This window comes from Schistocerca piceifrons, chromosome 3, assembly GCF_021461385.2.
Source record: "Schistocerca piceifrons isolate TAMUIC-IGC-003096 chromosome 3, iqSchPice1.1, whole genome shotgun sequence".
Lineage (NCBI taxonomy): Eukaryota > Metazoa > Arthropoda > Insecta > Orthoptera > Acrididae > Schistocerca > Schistocerca piceifrons.
In genome coordinates, this window is record NC_060140.1 from 422,743,094 (window position 1) to 422,762,899 (window position 19,806).

Sequence of the window (19,806 nt, forward strand, 5' to 3'; positions counted from 1 at the left end):
TACGATATTCTCTGACCACTTCTCAACCCACTCCCCTACGTCATTGTACGGTGCATGAAATCACTGGAGCCAACACCTGTGTGTCACATCCCTATCCCACACACCTGCAATGTCTCCCTTCCACACTCCTATTCTGTACACATACTGCCTCTGTCTGAACTATCAGCTACCCTTCCCCAGTCTTCCCTCGTGCCTCCTTTATGCCCTCGTCCACTCCACCTGACACACCCTTCACACCAGTTTACCTGTGAAGTGCAGTCCCAGCATTGTGTATTCAGGTGGTACAATGTTGGTACACTGGTGTGTGTGTGTGTGGGGCGGGGGGCGGGGGCGGGGGGGTTATGTACATGTACTCTAGCTCGAAAAATGACTCGTCCAAAAGCTAGCAAGTTTTCTGAATGGTGCTGTTCAATGTTTCCATTATTTAATGAGTTGTTATCATTATTTCTAAATATTTACATTCGGCCAAAATTTTCCACACCATATTTGTATCACTTCTGAAAGAGGAAATTGTTGGGATCAGATTAAGAAAAATAAGTACATTATTAATATTTATAGGTTACAACTGTCAAGGGCACACACAAAAGAAGGAAAACTTGCTAGCTTTCGGCATTGTCCTCTGATGAGCTACAGTACAGGAAAACACATACAAACTCACACACACGCATACATACACCTGTGAAAGGTCTTCTTGGTGAGCAGGAGCTAGTCAAAAGTGTTGTTAATTATCATAGTTCAGTTTATATGGTGGCCTGAGTTTGTTAACAGCCATATGATTTTTCCCAACTTCCATGTAATAAGCCACCCTGTTTATATCAAATGTTCTACACTTCCTTGTGCATGTATTGCATGTCTATTCAAAAAAGTGATGAAACCTTATGCATCGAGATAGAGAGAGAGAGAGAGAGAGAGAGAGAGAGAGAGAGAGAGAGGACAGTGGGTTTGGTTCTTATGCAATAGCCTACATTCAGTTAGATGAAACGAATAACATGAAGTACTTCTGCCTCAATTGTAAGACACAGGAGTATTGCAAGAACACTTGCAACAGCAAACTGATGACTCCCCACTCCCCACCCCCCGCACCCACACACAGTTCTACATTTGAAGGTTACTTCAGTCTACGCTGCAATTAACCTATGTTGCATCGTTCAGGAATATGGCCTCTATTAAAGCTGGGGTAGGCGAATCAGTTGTCACCATTTCCATAAAACACACTATGGGATTGGACAAAATGAATAAAATGTGAGGAAAATACATAACAAAGTTTTACAAGAAGTAGATATATCACACAATCTTTAAAGTGTAACAATACTTTCACTTAACACATTTGAAATACCTGAATAACATTCATTGAAGCTGCACCAGCTCGGCCCACATTAATTGTAACTGGCTTCACAAGTGCTGACCGGGCAAAATTTTGTATTTTTTTTGGCATTGTAGCTGAGAACAGCAGTGTCTGCCTTTGTCCCTACAAAGAAAACAATAACTCCAGTTTATAGATTACCCCAAGGCTGACAAAAAATGTCATACCAAAACTGATTTTAATATACCATTTACTGTTTGATAACAAAATTAATCTCATACAAATGTATGATAGTAAGTTCATTTTTTTTTAATATCCAATATTTCTTCCAGTTCACAAAATCTGTATTCTCAACAAAACATTTTAATCTATTTTTTTTACTCATGTTCCTTATTTAATATCAGTATCAAGGTATTTATTTTGTTAAATAATTAGCATACCTTGAAAAATGAGAAAATTGTTCTGACATCTTCTTCGAATCCCATGTCAATCATCCTATCAGCTTCATCCATGCACAAGTATCTGAAAGTGCAACAAAAACTCTACATTAATTCTCAAGTTAGGAGTGTAATCATATGGTTACATTGCTTTTGCTATGGTCTGAATGTGTTTTCTCAGGAAGGAGGACGATTATAGAGTTTAGCTCTTTGCTGATGAAGTGGTAATTTGAGATAAAGCAGAAGTGCAGATTCAATGGAGAGGGTGTAGGAATCTAACTGTAGCCTTCTGAAAATGCTGAAAATGAATCACCCAAGGAGCCATCCTTTTCAACGAATGGTATGGTAAAGAAACTGCCAAATGCTAGGAAAGGGCAGGGTGACCAAGCATAGAAAGGTTAGCTGCCACTAATAAAGTGAAAACACTGTCATGCTTGGCTTCTGTTGAAAACTACTGGAAGCTACGAGGCTACAGGCAGAAGTAATTATTAACAGTTTGGGTCATGAACTGACGGTACAGTATGATATGAGAGGGAATCCAAAAAACCAGAATTATTTTTTAAAAGCTACATATTTTTAAACTGTTTGAAAAACAACCTTATCCCCTTGAAAACAACACTACCCCCTTCAAAATACTCTCCATTACAACTAATACATCTGTCCCACCAATACTTCCACTGTTCAAAACCTTTTTTGTAGTCATCTTTAGAAAGGGCTGACAGCTCCCTCATTTTTTTTCTTGACTTCTTCAATGTTGTCACAACGGTGTCCATTTATGGCCCTTTTCACGCATGGAAATAAGAAAAAGTTTCATGGAGGCAGGTCAGGCAAGTAAGGTGCATGGCATTTGTAGCCAAAAACTGTCTAACAGAGATGGCCTTATGTGCAGCTGTGTTGCTGTGGTGGAAGAAGTAGTCTCTTGTCTACCACAAATTGAGTCTTTTCTGATGAACACTGTTGTGAAATCTTCTTGAAACTTACAAATAAAAGGTCTGATTGAAGGTCTGACCTGAGGGAACACACTCTGAACAATGCAGGCAGTTGATGGATGTTAAGAACGAGGTTTGCCATCAATCGACATGTCGCCATTTTCAAACTGAGCAAACCACTCGTACACTTGAATTTCTCCCCCCAGTGTCATTTTGGTAAGCTGTTTTTAAAATTAAAACAGTTTAAGCAGCACTTTTACTGAGTAGAAAACAAAATTTCACAGCTGCACACTGTTCACTTACTCTTGCCAAAAAACGCCAAGTCATAAACATGGGGGGGCACTGAACTGGCAATGAGTTCGCTACACAAACCTAACGGCAGAAAACTGTACTACACAAGCTCCGCCCATAGCAATTTTTATTTATTTATTTTATTTAATTTTTTATTTTTTTGGGTACCTCCTTGTACAGCACAGTGAAATACTGTTTCTACTTGTTGTGTATGTTTCTATCAATAGGTTTGCATCTATGCTAGTTGATGACTGTAACAACTATGCATTTTGTTGATAAACAGGAATTTTGAAACTGAGAGTTTAATTAATTGAGATGAAAATCCGTATCCAGTTTCCAACTGCCCATCAATGTGAAGAATTCTGTTCAACAGAAAGACCTAACAGTTTGAAAATCATTACTCTTGAATACGAGTCCACTGTCTTAACTACAGTGCAGTGAATGTGATCATGTGCTCCTGTTGCATAGTGATAAAATGAGGTGCTGAGACCATGGTGACAAACTCCAAATACAGGTGTATAAGCCCTTCTCTTATACTAATCAGCCACCGAGCTACTATCAATATAAGCCCATCCAGGTGATAGCAGTGTCACCTGGCAAGGAACAACTGCTAGTCAGACACATGCATGGTGCATGTAGTATTACTGAGCACGCTGTCCATGCATGGAATGTGAAAGGTATGCGATCTATCTGAGTTTGAGCAAGGGCAGATTACGATGGCCACATGCTCGGTATGAGCATTTTGGAAATTGCACTACTTGTCAGATGTTTGAGGAAATCTGTGATGATTACCTCGTACATGTGGCATAACCTAGGTGAAACCACATCCAGATGTCATTGAGTTGGGTGGGCAACTCTCACTACGGATGTTGAACGTCGAGACTGGGCAGTTTGGTAAGACAGGACTGGTGACGGACTGTGGTGGAACTAACATCAGATTTTAACGCTGGGCAGAGTACAAGTGTGTCGGAACACACAGTGCACCAAGCACTCCTAATGATAGGCCTCCGCAGTTGACGACCCATGCATGTGCCAATGTTAACCACAACATCAGTAACTGTGACTGAAATGGGCACGTGCCCACCCAATACCTTCTTCGTCATGAAGATGGGAGGGTGCAAATCTGTCATCTTCCAAGGGAACAGCTCTTTGACACCTGTACTGCAGGACAGAGGGAAGATGGCAGCAGCTCCATTCTGCCCTGGGGAACTTTCATGTGGGCATCTATGGGTCTAACGGAGCTTGTGCAAGGCACCATGATGGCCAAGGAGTGTTGTAAATTGGTTGCAGACCACATATACCCCTTCATGATGATCTTTTTTTCCTGATGGCAGCAACATTTTTCAGCAAGGTCTGGAGTGTGATGGAGAGTATTTTAAAGGAACACACTGCCATTTGACTATTTTAGTGTTTATTTAAGTACAACCCAGGTTTTGATCTTTTATGCCATTTTATAGAGTTTGATTTTTTGTCTTTAACATATATTGGAGGACACTTAACATGTTGTGCCCAATGTTCGTCATAAATTAAGAAAAATATTGGCACCCCATGAATTCCCAAACATAAAATCACTATCTTGTAACATATCAGTAAATAACTATGAGAGCATGTCATATTTTGGAAAAACAGGCTTACATTGGTAAATAAAAGATGAGCACATGTCCTTAAAATGTAATTACAGTGAAATCAAAGAGTTCTTACATTGTGTATTTACATACAAAAACAATGTATCCAGCAAAACTGTCTGTGCACTACCATGCCTTACATGGTGATCCAATCATGCTCATTACCAACATGACACATCACAGAGCATTTCAGGATTTATACTTTGAAAGGCTTCTCAATATATTTACACAATTGTTCATCACTCTTGCACTGACACTGAACAACATAGGACTTGATTATTGCTCATATTAGTTGTCTAGCATTGTAATGTATGGACAGGTATCTTGATGATGTCCCAGCTCACATAATAAAGTGGATTTCTTTCCAAATTTTTACACATAATGGGGATTTTTCCTAGACCAGAGAAACCACGTTCCTCCTGTGTGAATTGTGATATATCGCACATTTATCAGAAAATAACACACTTGAGCAAGACATAGCATTCGGTAATTGTGCCAACAAATCACTACAGACTGCAACTCCCTGCTCTATGTCACCAGCACATAATTCATTCACAAACATTGACCTAAATCTTTTCATTTTCACATCTTTTTAATGTGTCCAGGCATTGTTGACTATGGTTCTTGAGATTCAGCTGCTCTTTTGAAAGTGAATGTCACTGTAGATGGGTCAATCAACTGAGCAATGGTGACAGTTTTCTTCCATATTTTTCATACGGAGCACAGGGACTTTTTGGGCCCTCTGTACGTACATTTGACACTCTGTCTCTCCCCCTCTCGTTGTGTGTGTGTGTGGGGGGGGGGGGGGGGGGGAGCACGCAATTATGTATGCTCACTTTTGTTTTTGCACACACCCACAGCTCCAAGACTTGTCTATATAGAACATGGTTTCAATTTCTCACATTACCATTTATATGGATTTTGTATTAGTGTACCAAATCTGTAAAAAAAATGCATCACCTCTTAGACTTGCACAGTACTTCCATACATACACCAGTTAAGAACAATTTTATGCAGAAAATACTATGAGCTGTCTAGTAAAATTCATTCGTTAATGTTCATGATAAATAAGGCAGAATTAATTAGATGAAAGTTACTTTCAAAAGTTTAAAATTTTGTTCATTATAATAATTTACCTGCAGACATCTAGTCGTACCATTTTCTTGTCTAGCATGTCCATGAGACGACCTGGAGTGGCCACCATGATATGTACTCCCCTGCAATGATGTAAAAAGTTCCAGCTTTAAGTTTCTTTTGAAATCAAAAATATAATTTTGTACACAGCTTTTGCAAATCATTTTACAATGAACAAAGTGGAATGGAAGCCATTCCCATACAATGACTGTATCATAAATATGATACCAGAACACATGTAACATTTAATACCTGTTCGTTCATAGCCTATTAATTATTGTGCATCAAACTATTCATCAAACATTATTATGAAGACGTTGTAATGACATCCTACTTCAAGATTTATAAACGTGTGGGGTTCTGTTGCATCCAAGTCACTTTTTATATATTTTATTTAAAAATTAAACATGAATTTAGATAAATTTTTTGTAACATTGAAAAGAACCACATTAAACTTTATTTCATTGTTTTCTTAATATCCCTTATATATATCCCATTTTTGGTGAATACACATCTTGGTACAGTTGTGAGGTGGATTTTAAAGCAATGAGATGTACATAAGAATACTTAGACAGCAGATGGAAGAATGCATTCAAAACATAAAAATAAATATTTTTGTTGTTATAAAATAAATATTGTATTTAATGAAAAATCAAACACTGATAAAATTCTTTTCATTAGGAAATCTATGTGTAGTATATTAACTTCATTCAGAATGAGAGTATCTGAAGAAGATTGACGACAATGAATCAATGACTACATTGATAAAACAGATATGTGAAACATTGTTGTAATGCTTGTTCCCAATCATTTTGTAGAAAGTTGACATTATTGGAATATAATACAAAGAACTGTTCATTTTCATGGTTAAATGAAAACAAAACATTACGAGCGATAAGATAATGAGAGTGAAAAATGCTGAGAAGAGATAAAGCTAAGTAGAGACGAAGGGTTAGGTGGTTCCAGCACAATAGGATTTGCTGGAACATGTTCCCTGTAAAAGGATAATGTTTTACTGACAGATGGAGAATTATATGAATGTGTTTTGTCTGTTTTTTTCGACATGTCTGAAAGAACAGACACCACAAGGATTCCACAGCTGTGATATATATTAATGTAACTGAATGTGGAGGAAGGGGGGGGGGGGGCGGAGGGGGGAAAGGGAAGAAACTGAAGACATCAGCTGCATTGGGACTGTGCACAGGAATCAGTGGTGATGAGTGAAAATGTGTGCTGGACCAGGACTTGAACCTGGTATCTCCTATTTACTAGGCAGTTTTGTTAACCAGTGCACCATACCGACACAGTGTTTAACGCAAATGTGTGAACATGTCCGAAAGAACAGACACCATGTAGGATCCGCAGCTGATACTTATTATGTGATTGAATGAGGACAGGTGGGGTTGGGGGGTGGGGGGAGGGGGAGGGGGAGGGGGGGGAGGGGAGGGAAGGAAAGAGATCTTCTGCTTACAGAACAGTTGCATTAACCACTGCACCATCCAGACACAGTGTTTCTGGCAAATGTGCGGACTATCCCAGTATGTTCCCTGACTGACTCACATTCCTACTTAGTGCCAACTATCTTCAGTCCCTGTCCATGTCTCCATGCTCACAAATTCTAGATTCCCACTGGTGGTCGAAAGAAGTGTGCATCTGCCCTGAAGGTTGTGGATTCATGGCCCACCAAAGTGAATCAATTATATGAATGTTTGGTGTCTGTTCTTTCAGGCAGGCCTCACTACAGACAAGGTAGCCATTCTGAGCTTACACTTAGAAATTAAAATTGTGAACAAATGCCTTACAAATGCCCTTCATAAATGAGGAGCCATGGCATATAATACAAGGTCACAGTTTGACAGTATTCTAATTTGTATTTTCCAGAAGCAGTGAGAAAAGTGATGGAACAGTACATTTATATTGTGGAATGCAACTTGCAAGAAAACAGGCTCAGAATGTCATCTTAGTGGTGAATGAAAATAACTGGAGTGTGAAAACAGAACTACAGTTTCATTGTATATTGCATGATTTCTGACTAAAGTAATCTTTTAATAGGATGGAACAAACAATAGTATTTTCTATCCTATAAGTGGACTTACTTGCTAATGATCTCAATAGATTCTGCGACTGGTACTCCGCCAATAGCAAGACAGCATCTTATTTCTGGTGCACCATGCTGCTGTAGTGAAGAGCAGTAGTGTGTTATGATATCATGTGTTTGTTTTGCCAACTCACGTGATGGGCATATTATCAAGCCTGTAACATATACAGGGTAAATATAAATATATAAAAAATAAAGGAACTGTCTTATGCTCTGTGAATGAGAAAACTAACATCAGTAGCTGTATTACGTATAGAGGAATGCTAGGTTTACATCTCTTTAGAAAGAAGCTTAATGTTGAATAATTAGGATATCATGCAATGATGAAATGATTATACAACTCATTAAGGGCATAGTCATTTCCTTACCATAAGGTCCCTCATTTTTGATAAAGGGAAGGCGAGTCTCCTGTTCCAAGCAGAACATTATTAGGGGCAGCACAAATACCAGTGTTTTCCCACTACCAGTGAATGCAATACCAATCATGTCACGCCCAGACAACCTGTAAAAGAACAACAACAAATGTTTAAGTAAAAAGTGGTAAGCTTCTGACCTAAAAAGTAGTGGAGCTCATATAACTCTAGGTATAGAAAGCTTGCTAAAATCTGAAATTGACAGCAGGAGGCTTTTGGGGTGAATCTAGGAGTATACTGAAAGGACAGGCTAATTTAAATGGAGATGGTTGGTATTTTATCACAGTGGACAAGAAACTCAAATCCACCAAGATAGAAATTAAAGCTGCATGAGAGATCAATTATGCAAGTCAATATGAAGGGTAGGCACATATGAGGTTTGGAACTTTAATAGTGGCAACTATTTATTTACAGCTCGTACAAAATAGATACATTTTTCAAAGTTTTACTGACCTTCAAAGTAGTCACCAGAATTGTGTATAATCCATTGCCAGTGATGTGGAATTCGTAGGATACTCTTAGCAGTGGCAGTTGTGTTAACAGTTCGAGTGACACGGTCTATTGCCTGACAAATTTGTAGCAGTTCTGAAGTGAATGCCTGAAGTGTTTCCTTCAGCCTAGAAATCAAATTGAACTCCCGAGGGCTTAAGTCAGGGGAGTTTAGTAGGTGGTATAGCACTTAGCAGCTCCATCACTCAAACAAATCAGTAACAGCTTGCACTGTACGTGCTTGAGCGATGTCCTGCAAAATGATGGTCAGGTCCTGCAGAAAGTGTCATCACTTCTGTCTCTAAGCTGGTCATAGGTTGTGTTCCAAAAATGAACTGCATAGAGACAGATGTGATGACACTTTCTGCAGGACCTGACCATCATTTTGCAGGACAATGCTCAAGCACGTACAGTGCAAGCTGTTACTGATTTGTTTGAGTGATGGAGCTGCTAAGTGCTATACCACCTACTGCACTCCCCTGACTTAAGCCCTTGTGAGTTCAATTTGACTTCTAAACTGAAGGAAACACTTCACAGCATTCGCTTCAGAACTGCTACAAATTCATCAGGCAATAGACCACACCGCTCAAACTGTCAACACAACTGGCACTGCTAAGAGTATCCTACGACTTCCACATCGTTGCCAATGGGTTATACACAATGCTGGTGACTACTTTGAAGGTCAGTAAAATTTTGAAACACACATCTATTTTGTACCAGCTGTAAATAAATAGTTGCCACTATTAAAGTTCCAACCCTCGTATTTATATTTGGTTTTTTCCATAAGTACAAGACTCACTTTCAGAAGCCACAAGAAAATTAAGAGAGGATCTTAGCTCCCTAATAGATACTGTCATTGGTGGAGGATTCTCTAATCATGCAATAGAGTAATTTCAAAATAATACTAAACATTTCTTCTGAAAATTGCTTGGAAGAAATAGTTCAGAAACTCACTAATGATAGAAATACAGGGTGATTCAAAAAGAATACCACAACTTTAGGAATTTAAAACTCTGCAACGACAAAAGGCAGAGCTAAGCACTATCTGTTGGCGAATTAAGGGAGCTATAAAGTTTCATTTAGTTGTACATTTGTTTGCTTGAGGCGCTGTTGACTAGGCGTCAGCGTCAGTTGATGCTAAGATGGCGACCGCTCAACAGAAAGCTTTTTGTGTTATTGAGTACGGCAGAAGTGAATCGACGACAGTTGTTCAGCGTGCATTTCAAACGAAGTATGGTATAAACAGTATACAGAGAATGGGTGTTTGTGCAAAGGGAAAAGTTCTGGACGGCCGAGAACGAGTGATGAAAATGTAGCACACATCCAGCAAGCATTTGTTCGCAGCCCAGGAAAATCGACTCGCAGAGCTAGCAGAGAGCTGCAAATTCCACAATCAACTGTATGGAGAGTCCTACGAAAAAGGTTAGTTATGAAACCTTATCCCGAGGCGATGGATCGGCCGCCAGGCAGCCCGTGACAGAGCACTTCATCACTGGCCTCCAAGAAGCCCTGATCTTACCCCCTGCGATTTTTTTCTTATGGGGGTATGTTAAGGATATGGTGTTTCAGCCACCTCTCCCAGCCACCATTGATGATTTGAAACGAGAAATAACAGCAGCTATCCAAACTGTTACGCCTGATATGCTACAGAGAGTGTGGAACGAGTTGGAGTATCGGGTTGATATTGCTCGAGTGTCTGGAGTGGGCCATATTGAACATCTCTGAACTTGTTTTTGAGTGAAAAAAAAACCTTTTTAAATACTCTTTGTAATGATGTATAACAGAAGGTTATATTATGTTTCTTTCATTAAATACACATTTTTAAAGTTGTGGTATTCTTTTTGAATCACCCTGTATATTAGATCTACAATCTATGATGTAATAGAAACAAAGAGACCTGACCTCTCTGAGGATATCCTGGTATCAATAATCATGAGAGAGTTGTAGCAACAGTGATTACTGAAGTATGGAGGACAAAAAAATTATATAAAATGATTTTCATGTTTAGTAAGATAGAGGCAGTAATGTCATATCTCAAATTAGTTCTGGGCAGGGTCAGGTAGAGGAAGTGTGGCTCAAGTGTACATAACAACTGACCAAGCACGGGAGGGATACGTACCTAGTAGAACAGTTCCGTGGTTTACAGTCACTGTAAATGGACAGAGAATACTGCATAACAGGAGTAGAACAACGTATAGGGCTATAGATGGGCAGATGTTAAATGAAACACTTTCAGCTGCCAAAAAGTTAATGTATAAAACCGTCAATAATGATTAATGCCATCCTAAAAGTTGTGAATTTTGATCCCTTGCATTCACTGTTGTTATATGCTCATTCTACCTCAAGTATCAGTTAAATTAACCAGATGCACATGAACTTGTAGTCAGCAATGTAATTGTTGTAATCTGTTTTTGCTGTATGTCAGCTTCTCTGTGAGGTGTGTTATTGTAATCAAGCAAAGTATTTGAATCTAGGAGTGGAAATACATGAAAGTGTAGTTGCTTAATGGGAAGTTCAATGATAATTCAGGAATATTTTGAGAAAGAGAGAGATAATGGCACACCTATTTGTCTTTAATGAAGGCAATTGAAACAACTACAGATGCTTTAAAGATTCACGAAAACAAAGTAGTGAAATTCTGAGAAGAAGGATGTAATGCAGATCAGAAGTAGCTGGTCTGTCTCTTCTGGGAATGTCTGGTATAAAGAGGAAGATACAGCAATTAAATAACAAACATAACAAAAAAGGAAATTCCTGGATGGAACAATATGCAAAGTAAGGGAAAGGCAACCGCTCACCTAGGGTGGCTGATGCGTAAAATATAAAACAGTATTCATACTAACTTTTCAGCTCTTCTTTTTTTTCTAGCAAAAGTACTCACAATAACCACACAATAAAACGCACACACACTCCCACGGTGAGACTGAGTATTAATTATTGAAAGCAGTTTCCTGGGTTTATGGAGGTGGGGAGATGGTAGAGAAGGACAAAATGAGGAGGGGATAGCAGATGAGGCCTAACTTTGCTAAAGCAATGTGTACCCAATGTCTGTCTAACTGATAAATGATGATCACTGCAGTTGAAAGTATTTTGTTTTATTAGTTAAGTAGTTTAAAATCACAAACTGTTTGTAAGATTATGTTGTTTGTGCATGTAAACTCATAAGGATTGATGCTGGGCATGTTTCAAGGTGGGATGATGCTGGCAGTTTACAATGTGTTGTGGTACCGGCTGGCTTGGCAGTTATTCCAAGCTGCGGTGTCCCATCTTGGAGAAGTATGATATGCCTTGACAATGGTGCTGATATAACGGAAACAAAATATAGTGCTTAATTATCTGTCATTTTGTATAGAATTGTCATTCATTCATGTCAGACATAGTTCGTATAAACTCCTGTGAAATGTATGAACACTAACTGTATATGCAGTGCTCCCTTATATTTGCCAGTTGTAACAGCAGACATCATATAACAGTTCTTGGTAGAAGTATTTTTTATTATTTAGTAGAAAGTAAAAAATTTATTGAAGGTTATAAATTCCAGCACACAAATGCGACAAAGAAGAAGTGCACATCCATGCTATCTACACAGTTTTAGCCGAACATTTATTCATGATGCAGCAGTTCACAATTTTAGGATGCCAACACTCGCAATCTGAACATATACATTTCAAAACCTTGGGCACACTTCATTCTGGCACCCTACTGCAGGACGCACAATAAATTTGATGCTGAGAATCAATGAAATTTGGACAAAAAGTATACATTTGGTATAAATCAGGAAGAGACTAACAATTCTGAAGAGACAATTTATCAATCAATATTGTCACTGTCATTGACAATGAAATTAACAGCCAACATTTCATAATGAAATAAATAAGAGTTTACGTCTAAGATGAAGAAGTAGTACAACAACAACAAAAAGAAGGAGAAGAAATGAGCAAGCAATAAATAGTAATTGTATAAATTGGCAATAATTATACTGTAGAGGACTTCTAAAGATTACAATTTGGAAGACTGGTGGCAAGAACTACAACAAGACTGCGATTGTTTCATCAGTTCCATTACACACCAGAAGATGACAGTAATCACGTTTACTGCTCATCAGCCTACAACAAAGCAGTGCAGCCAACACAGTGATATGATTTTCTGAGATCATCACTACATGGCAAGACACTAGGTCATTCCTTTGGTGAGCTGTGTTAAAACCAATTTGAAGTTACTTTATTTTTTTGTTTGGTCATGATGTGTGTTGTGAGGATAATTAAAGTTAATTTGTTTTTGGAAGAATTTTTGTAATTGTAATTATCTACTCTCTGTAACAGCTACCAACTGCAGAAGTTTAGATGCAAATTTATTATCATTGAAGTGTATGTTAGCAAGACCCAAAAATGGAGGATGTATTTAAATCCTTATCTGAGAGTAATGCTATGTTGTAACAGTTGGTACAAGACATGATCATTTAAAAACAAACTTTAAGTCCCAATGTGACAAGCTGAAGGCTAAATTAGATGTATGGATACAAAAAAAGAAAACGTAGTACACTGACTTGATGAAGCTTAGCTGTGAAGAATCAATTATTGGGTTAGTACCATTAATGAAAAAATAGATTGTCAAAATAATATGTTTGATGCATATATTGAAGAATCTCACAAGGGAGGCACAGAAATGAGAAAAATTTTGTCAGAATTACAATCTACCATAATAAATTTAACAAAATAGTTACATTCTGACATACCTGAACAGCATGATTCCTTACATGTCCAGTGAATATACATTCCGTCAAATTAATTATGGAATTAAAACAAAATTCAGACACTAATATCAGTACTAATATTTTGGAACAATTTACGAATTTAAGTAAGATAGAGTTTTCTGTTCCGCTTCACTGACTTTGGAGGAGGGTAGTAGTGATTTATTTGAACTTAAGTGTCTACAACATTAACACATATCCTTCATCATCAGATGTTGTCGTTAATCAACCTACTTAGGATAGATTATCTGATTTTAATGAATGATTACAATTTAACTGGAGGAGCACAGAATTTTGCCAACAACTTAAAAATTAGTACTTGGATTTTGGGCATCCTACGGCACATGGTGTCTATTTTTCTGATGTACCTGGTGTTTAAAAGATTACTGATAACCTGGTATTAACATTTAGAACATTGATTCCTTACCAAAAGGACAGTCATATTTAACTACACATTTATATTCCATATTTATATACCTCAAAAGAAAAATTCAGAGTTGGAATTAAAATCCACAGAGAAGAAATAAAAACTTTGAGGTTCGCCGATGACATTGTAATTCTGTCAGAGACAGCAAAAAACCTGGAAGAGCAGCTGAACGGAATGGACAGTGTCTTGAAAGGAGGATATAAGATGAACATCAACAAAAGCAAAATGAGGATGATGGAATGTAGTCAAATTAAATCGGGTGATGCTGAGGGTGTTAAATTAGGAAATGAGACACTTAAAGTAGTAAATGAGTTTTGCTATTTGGGGAGCAAAATAAATGATGATGGTCGAAGTAGAGAGGATATAAAATGTAGACTGGCAATGATAAGGAAAGAGTATCTGAAGAAGAGAAATTTGTTAACATCGAGTATAGATTTAAGTGTCAGGAAGTTGTTTCTGAAAGTATTTGTATGGAGTGTGGCCATGTATGGAAGTGAAATGTGGACAAGAAATAGTTTGGACAAGAAGAGAATAGAAGCTTTCGAAAAGTGGTGCTACAGAAGAATGCTGCAGAACAGTGAAATATTAAAAAAGTACTTTGGACAACTGTTCAACTGTGAAGAACCGAACTGTAAACTAAAATAATTTTCAGTTGTTTATTGTTGTGGTCTTTAGTCCAAAGACTGGTTTGATGCAGCACACTCCATGCTACACTATCCTGTGCAAGCCTCTTATCTCCAAGTAACTATAGTAACCTACATCTCTCTGAATCTGGTTACTGTAGTCATCTTGGTCTCCCTCTATGATTTTAACCCCCCCCCCCCCCTTTTGTCTTCCCTCCACTACTAAATTGGTGATCCCTTGATGCCTCAGAATATGTCCTACCTACCAATCCTTTCTTTTGGGCAGGTTGTACCGCAAAGTTCTCTTCTCCTCAATTCTATTCAGTACCTGGTCTACCCATCTAATCTTCAGCGTTCTTCTGTAGCACCACATTTCAAAAGCTTCTATTCTCTTCTTGTCTAAACTGTTTATCGTCCATGTTTCACTTCTATACATGGCTACACGCCACACAAAAATGATGGTAATCCCTAAAGTAAGGTCTCCTATTTTTTTATAAGTACATAGACCTGTTTATTTCTACAATGATTTACCTCAGTTTACAGCTTGAACATTTAGCTATTTTTCGACATAATCATCATTTCTGTCATTGCATTTTTGTAGACGCTGTGGCAGTTTTTGCATGCCCATGTCACACCAGCTCGCCACCATGCTGTTCATAAAGTTATGAACCTCTTCTTTCACCTCGTTGTCAGAGCTGAATCACTTTTCGGCCAAATGTTCTTTTAACCTAGGGAACAGGTGATGGTCACTGCGCACCAGGTCAGGACTATAGGGTGGGTGGGAGAATATGTTCCACTGAAACTGTTGCAGAAGAGCAACAGTTTGCCGAGCGATGTGTGGGTGAGCGTTGTCATGGAGATTGTGTACACCCTTGCTCAACATTCCTCTTCTCCAGTTCTGAATTGCCCGTTTGAGTTTTTTCAGATTCTCACAGTACCCTTCAGCGTCAATTGTGGTCCCAGCGATTCAGCTCCAACGACGAGATGAAAGATGAGATTCATAACTTTCTGAACAGCATGGTGGCAAGCTGGTATGACATGGGCATACAAAAACTGTCACAGTGTCTACAAAAATGCATCGACAGAAATGGTGATTATGTCGAAAAATAGCTAAATGTTCAAGCTGTAGACTGGTGTAAACTATTTTAGAAATAAACAGGTCTAAGTACTTTAAAAAAAAAGGAGACATTACTTTTGGGATTACCCTCGTACATTCAGAAAGGACTTCCTGAGACAATTTTATAGTTGATGTTAACAAATTTCTCTTCTTCAGAAATGCTCTTCTTGCCATTGCCAGCCTATATGTAGTACCATCCCTACTTTGACCATCGTCTGTTATTTTGTTTCCCAAATAACAAAACTCATTTACTACTTTAAGTGTCTCATTTCCTAATCTAATTCCCTCAGCATCACCAGACTTAATTCGACTACATTCCATTATCTTCATTTTGCTTTTGTTGACGTTCATCTTATATCCTCTTTTCAAGATACTGTCCATTCCGTTCAACTGTTCTTCCAAGTCCTATGCTGTCTCTGACAGAATTACAATGTCATCAGCAAACCACAAAGTTCTTATTTCTTTTCTCTGAACTTTAATTACTACTCCAAATTTTTCTTTTGTTTCCTTTACTGCTTGCTCAATATACAGATTGAATAACATCATGGATAGGCTACAACCCTGTCTCACTCCTTTCCCAACCACTGCTTCCCTTTCATGCCCCTTGACTCTTATAACTGCCATCTGGTTGCTGTACAAATTGTAAATAGCCTTTTGCTCCCTGCATTTTGCCCCTGCCAACTTTATAATTTGAAAAAGAGTATTCCGTCAACATTGTCAAAAGCTTTCTCTAAGTCTACACATGCTATAAATGTAGGTCTGCCTTTTCTTAACCTAACCTCTATGAGAAGTTGTAGGGTCAATATTGCCTCACGTGTTCCTACATTTCTCCAGAATCCAGCCTGATCTTCCACAAGGTCCACTTCTATCAGTTTTTCCATTCTTTTGTAAAGGATTTGTGTTAGTATTTTGCAACCGTGACTTATTTAGCTGATGTTGATAATTTTCACACCTGTCAGCACCTGTGCTCTTTGGAATTGGAATTATTACATTCTTCTACAAGTCTGAGGATATTTCGCCTGTTTCATACATCTTGCTCACCAGATGGAAGATTTTTGGCATGGCTGGCTCTCCCAAGGCTATCAGCAGCTCTAACGGAATGTTGACTACTCCCAGGGCCTCGTTTTGACTCACTTCTTTCAATGTCTTGTCAAATTCTTCATGCAGTATAATATCTCCCTTCTCATCTTCCTCTGCATCCTCTCCTATATCCATACCATTGCTTTCAAATACATCTCCCTTGAATAGATCCTCTATACACTCCTTGCACCTTTCTGCTTTCCCTTCTTTGCTTAGGGCTGGTTTCCCACCTGAGCTTTTGATATTCATACGGGTGGTTCTCTTTTCTCTAAAAGTCTCTTTAATTTTTCTGTAGGCCACACTGAGGCAACAGTAGTGTAATCCAATTCTTGTATTTCTTATTGTTTCTAGTGAAACGCCTCTTCAAAGTGGTGGATCATTGTGTTAATAAATGTGTTATTTTATTTTGTTGACATCACTGACTCCTTACATTTCTGTCCACTTTTCTTTACTTAAAAGGCACTGAATTTGTTTAAGTTACCTTCAGTGAAATACCTTTGTAAATTTTTGGATGGGATTGGATGAGAGATATCTTTATTTACTTCAGCTTTGTGGCCACTGAGTACTGCATTATATAGGTTTTTCTGGTATTGGGCTGTTTATTTTAATTCACCATAATTTGGTCTACAGCTGTCTCAGATGTAAATCAAGACAGCACCAAGTGAAATTTTTTTGTGCAAATATGTCTCAGTTTCTTTAAAAAATGATACTGATGCTTGTAAAATCTGCATAAAAAAGGTGAAAAGAGTTATACTGTGTGTCCATTGTAAGTACTGATACCATGACAAATGTTTAAAAGTAAATCTGATACGTACAAAAGAGGAATGGGACTGTATATGCGGTCAAAAAAAGTGTCACAAAAACGAAATTACAAACATGCTCAAGTCAAAAGAAAAAATAACATGTGTGCTACCATAAGATAAATACAAAATATTAAGAACTTCTCACACAGTACCTAATTGGAATCATCACCTAGCCCAAGGCAACGTAGCAGTTAACAGTAGTTTCACACAGAAAACATGGCTATATACCGAACAAACTTGCAACAAAACACTGCATGTAAGCACAGCCCTAGCGATACCACAATCAAATAAATTCTTGGCAGCAGAACCTGACTGTGGTAACACAACAAACACAGGCGAACCAAAAACCAATGACAAAACTTCTGACAGAGAATCAAAAAAGAGCTTCCCAATGCAAAAATGCACCAAAGGTCTACTCCTGTATGCCAACAGTTCTAATGGTCCTCGGACGACAGGAGAGACAATGTGTAACTGGGGTGCAAAACTCAAATGTCTCTCGCAGTTGACTCACGTATTGTGTGCAGCTGATCTTCTTCTAAGGTCAGACGGCTGCGATGATCTTCACAAACTCTTCTTCTCTGAAGATTATAGCTGGTTAAGGGAATTTCAAAATAGACTTCTTTTCTACTCTTGAAATGATTCTGCACTCTCAGGATACTTTTGTTCAACTCTTTTATATTTTCATCTCCACAATAAAACAACTTCACAAGTTTCACACAAGCATTCAACTCTCGTGAGTCAACCCCATCTTGCACCATTAGAAACTAACAGATACAATTGTACTATGTTTGGTTTAATAACCACTATAAAACCAGTTCTTGCTTCTCGCAAGTCCAACACCAGAAAGTCAAAGGTAAGTGTCTTTAGTTCAATACATAATTCATTTGTTCACAACAATACAGTCACTACACTGTGAAGTAACAGAGTGTGCTTGCTTCTTGTACTGCACATACAGCTTCTCAGGTGCGCACTGCAAACACTTGTCCGTGCCAATTGACTGTCACTATTGCCATATTCTCCCGATACACGTCCATCCTGCAGACACAGAAATCAGTGGTGAGGTAGACACATCTCCATTCTCTCACCCTCGTACTTGAATTATCGGGTGTTCGAGACGGTGGAAAGCCGAGCATCTCCAGAATTTACACCGAAATTCTCGAGGCACTACACAGTCATGGAAAAGAATTAACTGCACACTTTCATGAAAATATATGTTCAAAGCATCCATTCTTGTGAAACAAAAGACCTAGTGATCTCACCCAAATGAAGGCTACTTGAGCTGAGAAGCTCAAACATGGTTGTCTTCTCTGTTCCACATCGACTTGGCTTGCCAATCTGGTTGTGTGTACATAAAGAGGTGTGAAGTGCAAGTAAACAGATCCTAAATGCATATGTAGGAGATTCAAAAATGTAAACTGTCAACTTAAGCTGCGTAGGAAGAAGATTCCACACATCCCATGGCTTACATCTCAACAGACTATTGAAGGACTTCGTTATAACATGGATCCAAGACGTAGTTAACAGCAAATTGAATGTACAGTGTTGTGCCACTGTTGTCCCTCTCAAAGATAAAATTAACGAATACTAGGGAGAAACATCCATGAAATTCCAGGTCAGTAAAACAATACATCGGCAGGACAAGAGCAATGTTTTTTAAGGCAATAAACCCTTCCAACAATGCAACACCAGACACAAGTGTATGTGTTTCATATGTGCCTCAAACAGAGTCCAGTCCGCCAGAGAATAATTTATCACTTTTGTATTATAAGGTACAGGGTTTGGGAAACAAAATAGATGCTTTTGAATCATTTATCACAGGACTATCACCACATGTTACAGAACACAAGAAAACAGTGGACAACATTCAGTATTGCAGATTAGAAGGCCACAACCTAGCTATGGTTCAAATGGCTCTGAGCACTATGGGACTCAACTGCTGAGGTCATTAGTCCCCTAGAACTTAGAACTAGTTAAACCTAACTAACCTAAGGACATCACAAACATCCATGCCCGAGGCAGGATTCGAACCTGCGACAGTAGCGGTCTCGCGGTTCCAGGCTGCAGCGCCTTTAACCGCACGGCCACTTCGGCCGGCTCAACCTAGCTATGTTCCACTGTAAAACACACAATAAAGGTGGTGGTGTTGCCATCCACTCAAGAAAATGTAAGTTCATAACCACCACAGAAAAAGTGCTATGGGGGAATAATTTCTGTGTTGACAAATATTTCGAAATTGCAGTTCTTAAACTCACATTTTGCACTGTGCCTTTCTATGCCACAGGTATAT

At 38.4% G+C, this 19,806-nt stretch overlaps 1 protein-coding gene across 1 annotated transcript in view; it reads right to left on the minus strand.

Annotated features, from left to right (window-relative positions):
- LOC124789872 (ATP-dependent RNA helicase abstrakt) overlaps positions 1-19,806 on the minus strand; it is a 155,733-nt gene that overhangs the window by 53,720 nt on the left and 82,207 nt on the right. Inside the window, exons 6-10 of the mRNA XM_047257387.1 lie at positions 8,186-8,319; positions 7,816-7,972; positions 5,722-5,802; positions 1,744-1,825; positions 1,337-1,468 (exon numbers count right to left, since the gene is read on the minus strand). Of these exons, the coding sequence (XP_047113343.1) occupies positions 1,337-1,468; positions 1,744-1,825; positions 5,722-5,802; positions 7,816-7,972; positions 8,186-8,319 (586 nt within the window). The remainder of the gene's footprint in view (positions 1-1,336; positions 1,469-1,743; positions 1,826-5,721; positions 5,803-7,815; positions 7,973-8,185; positions 8,320-19,806) is intronic.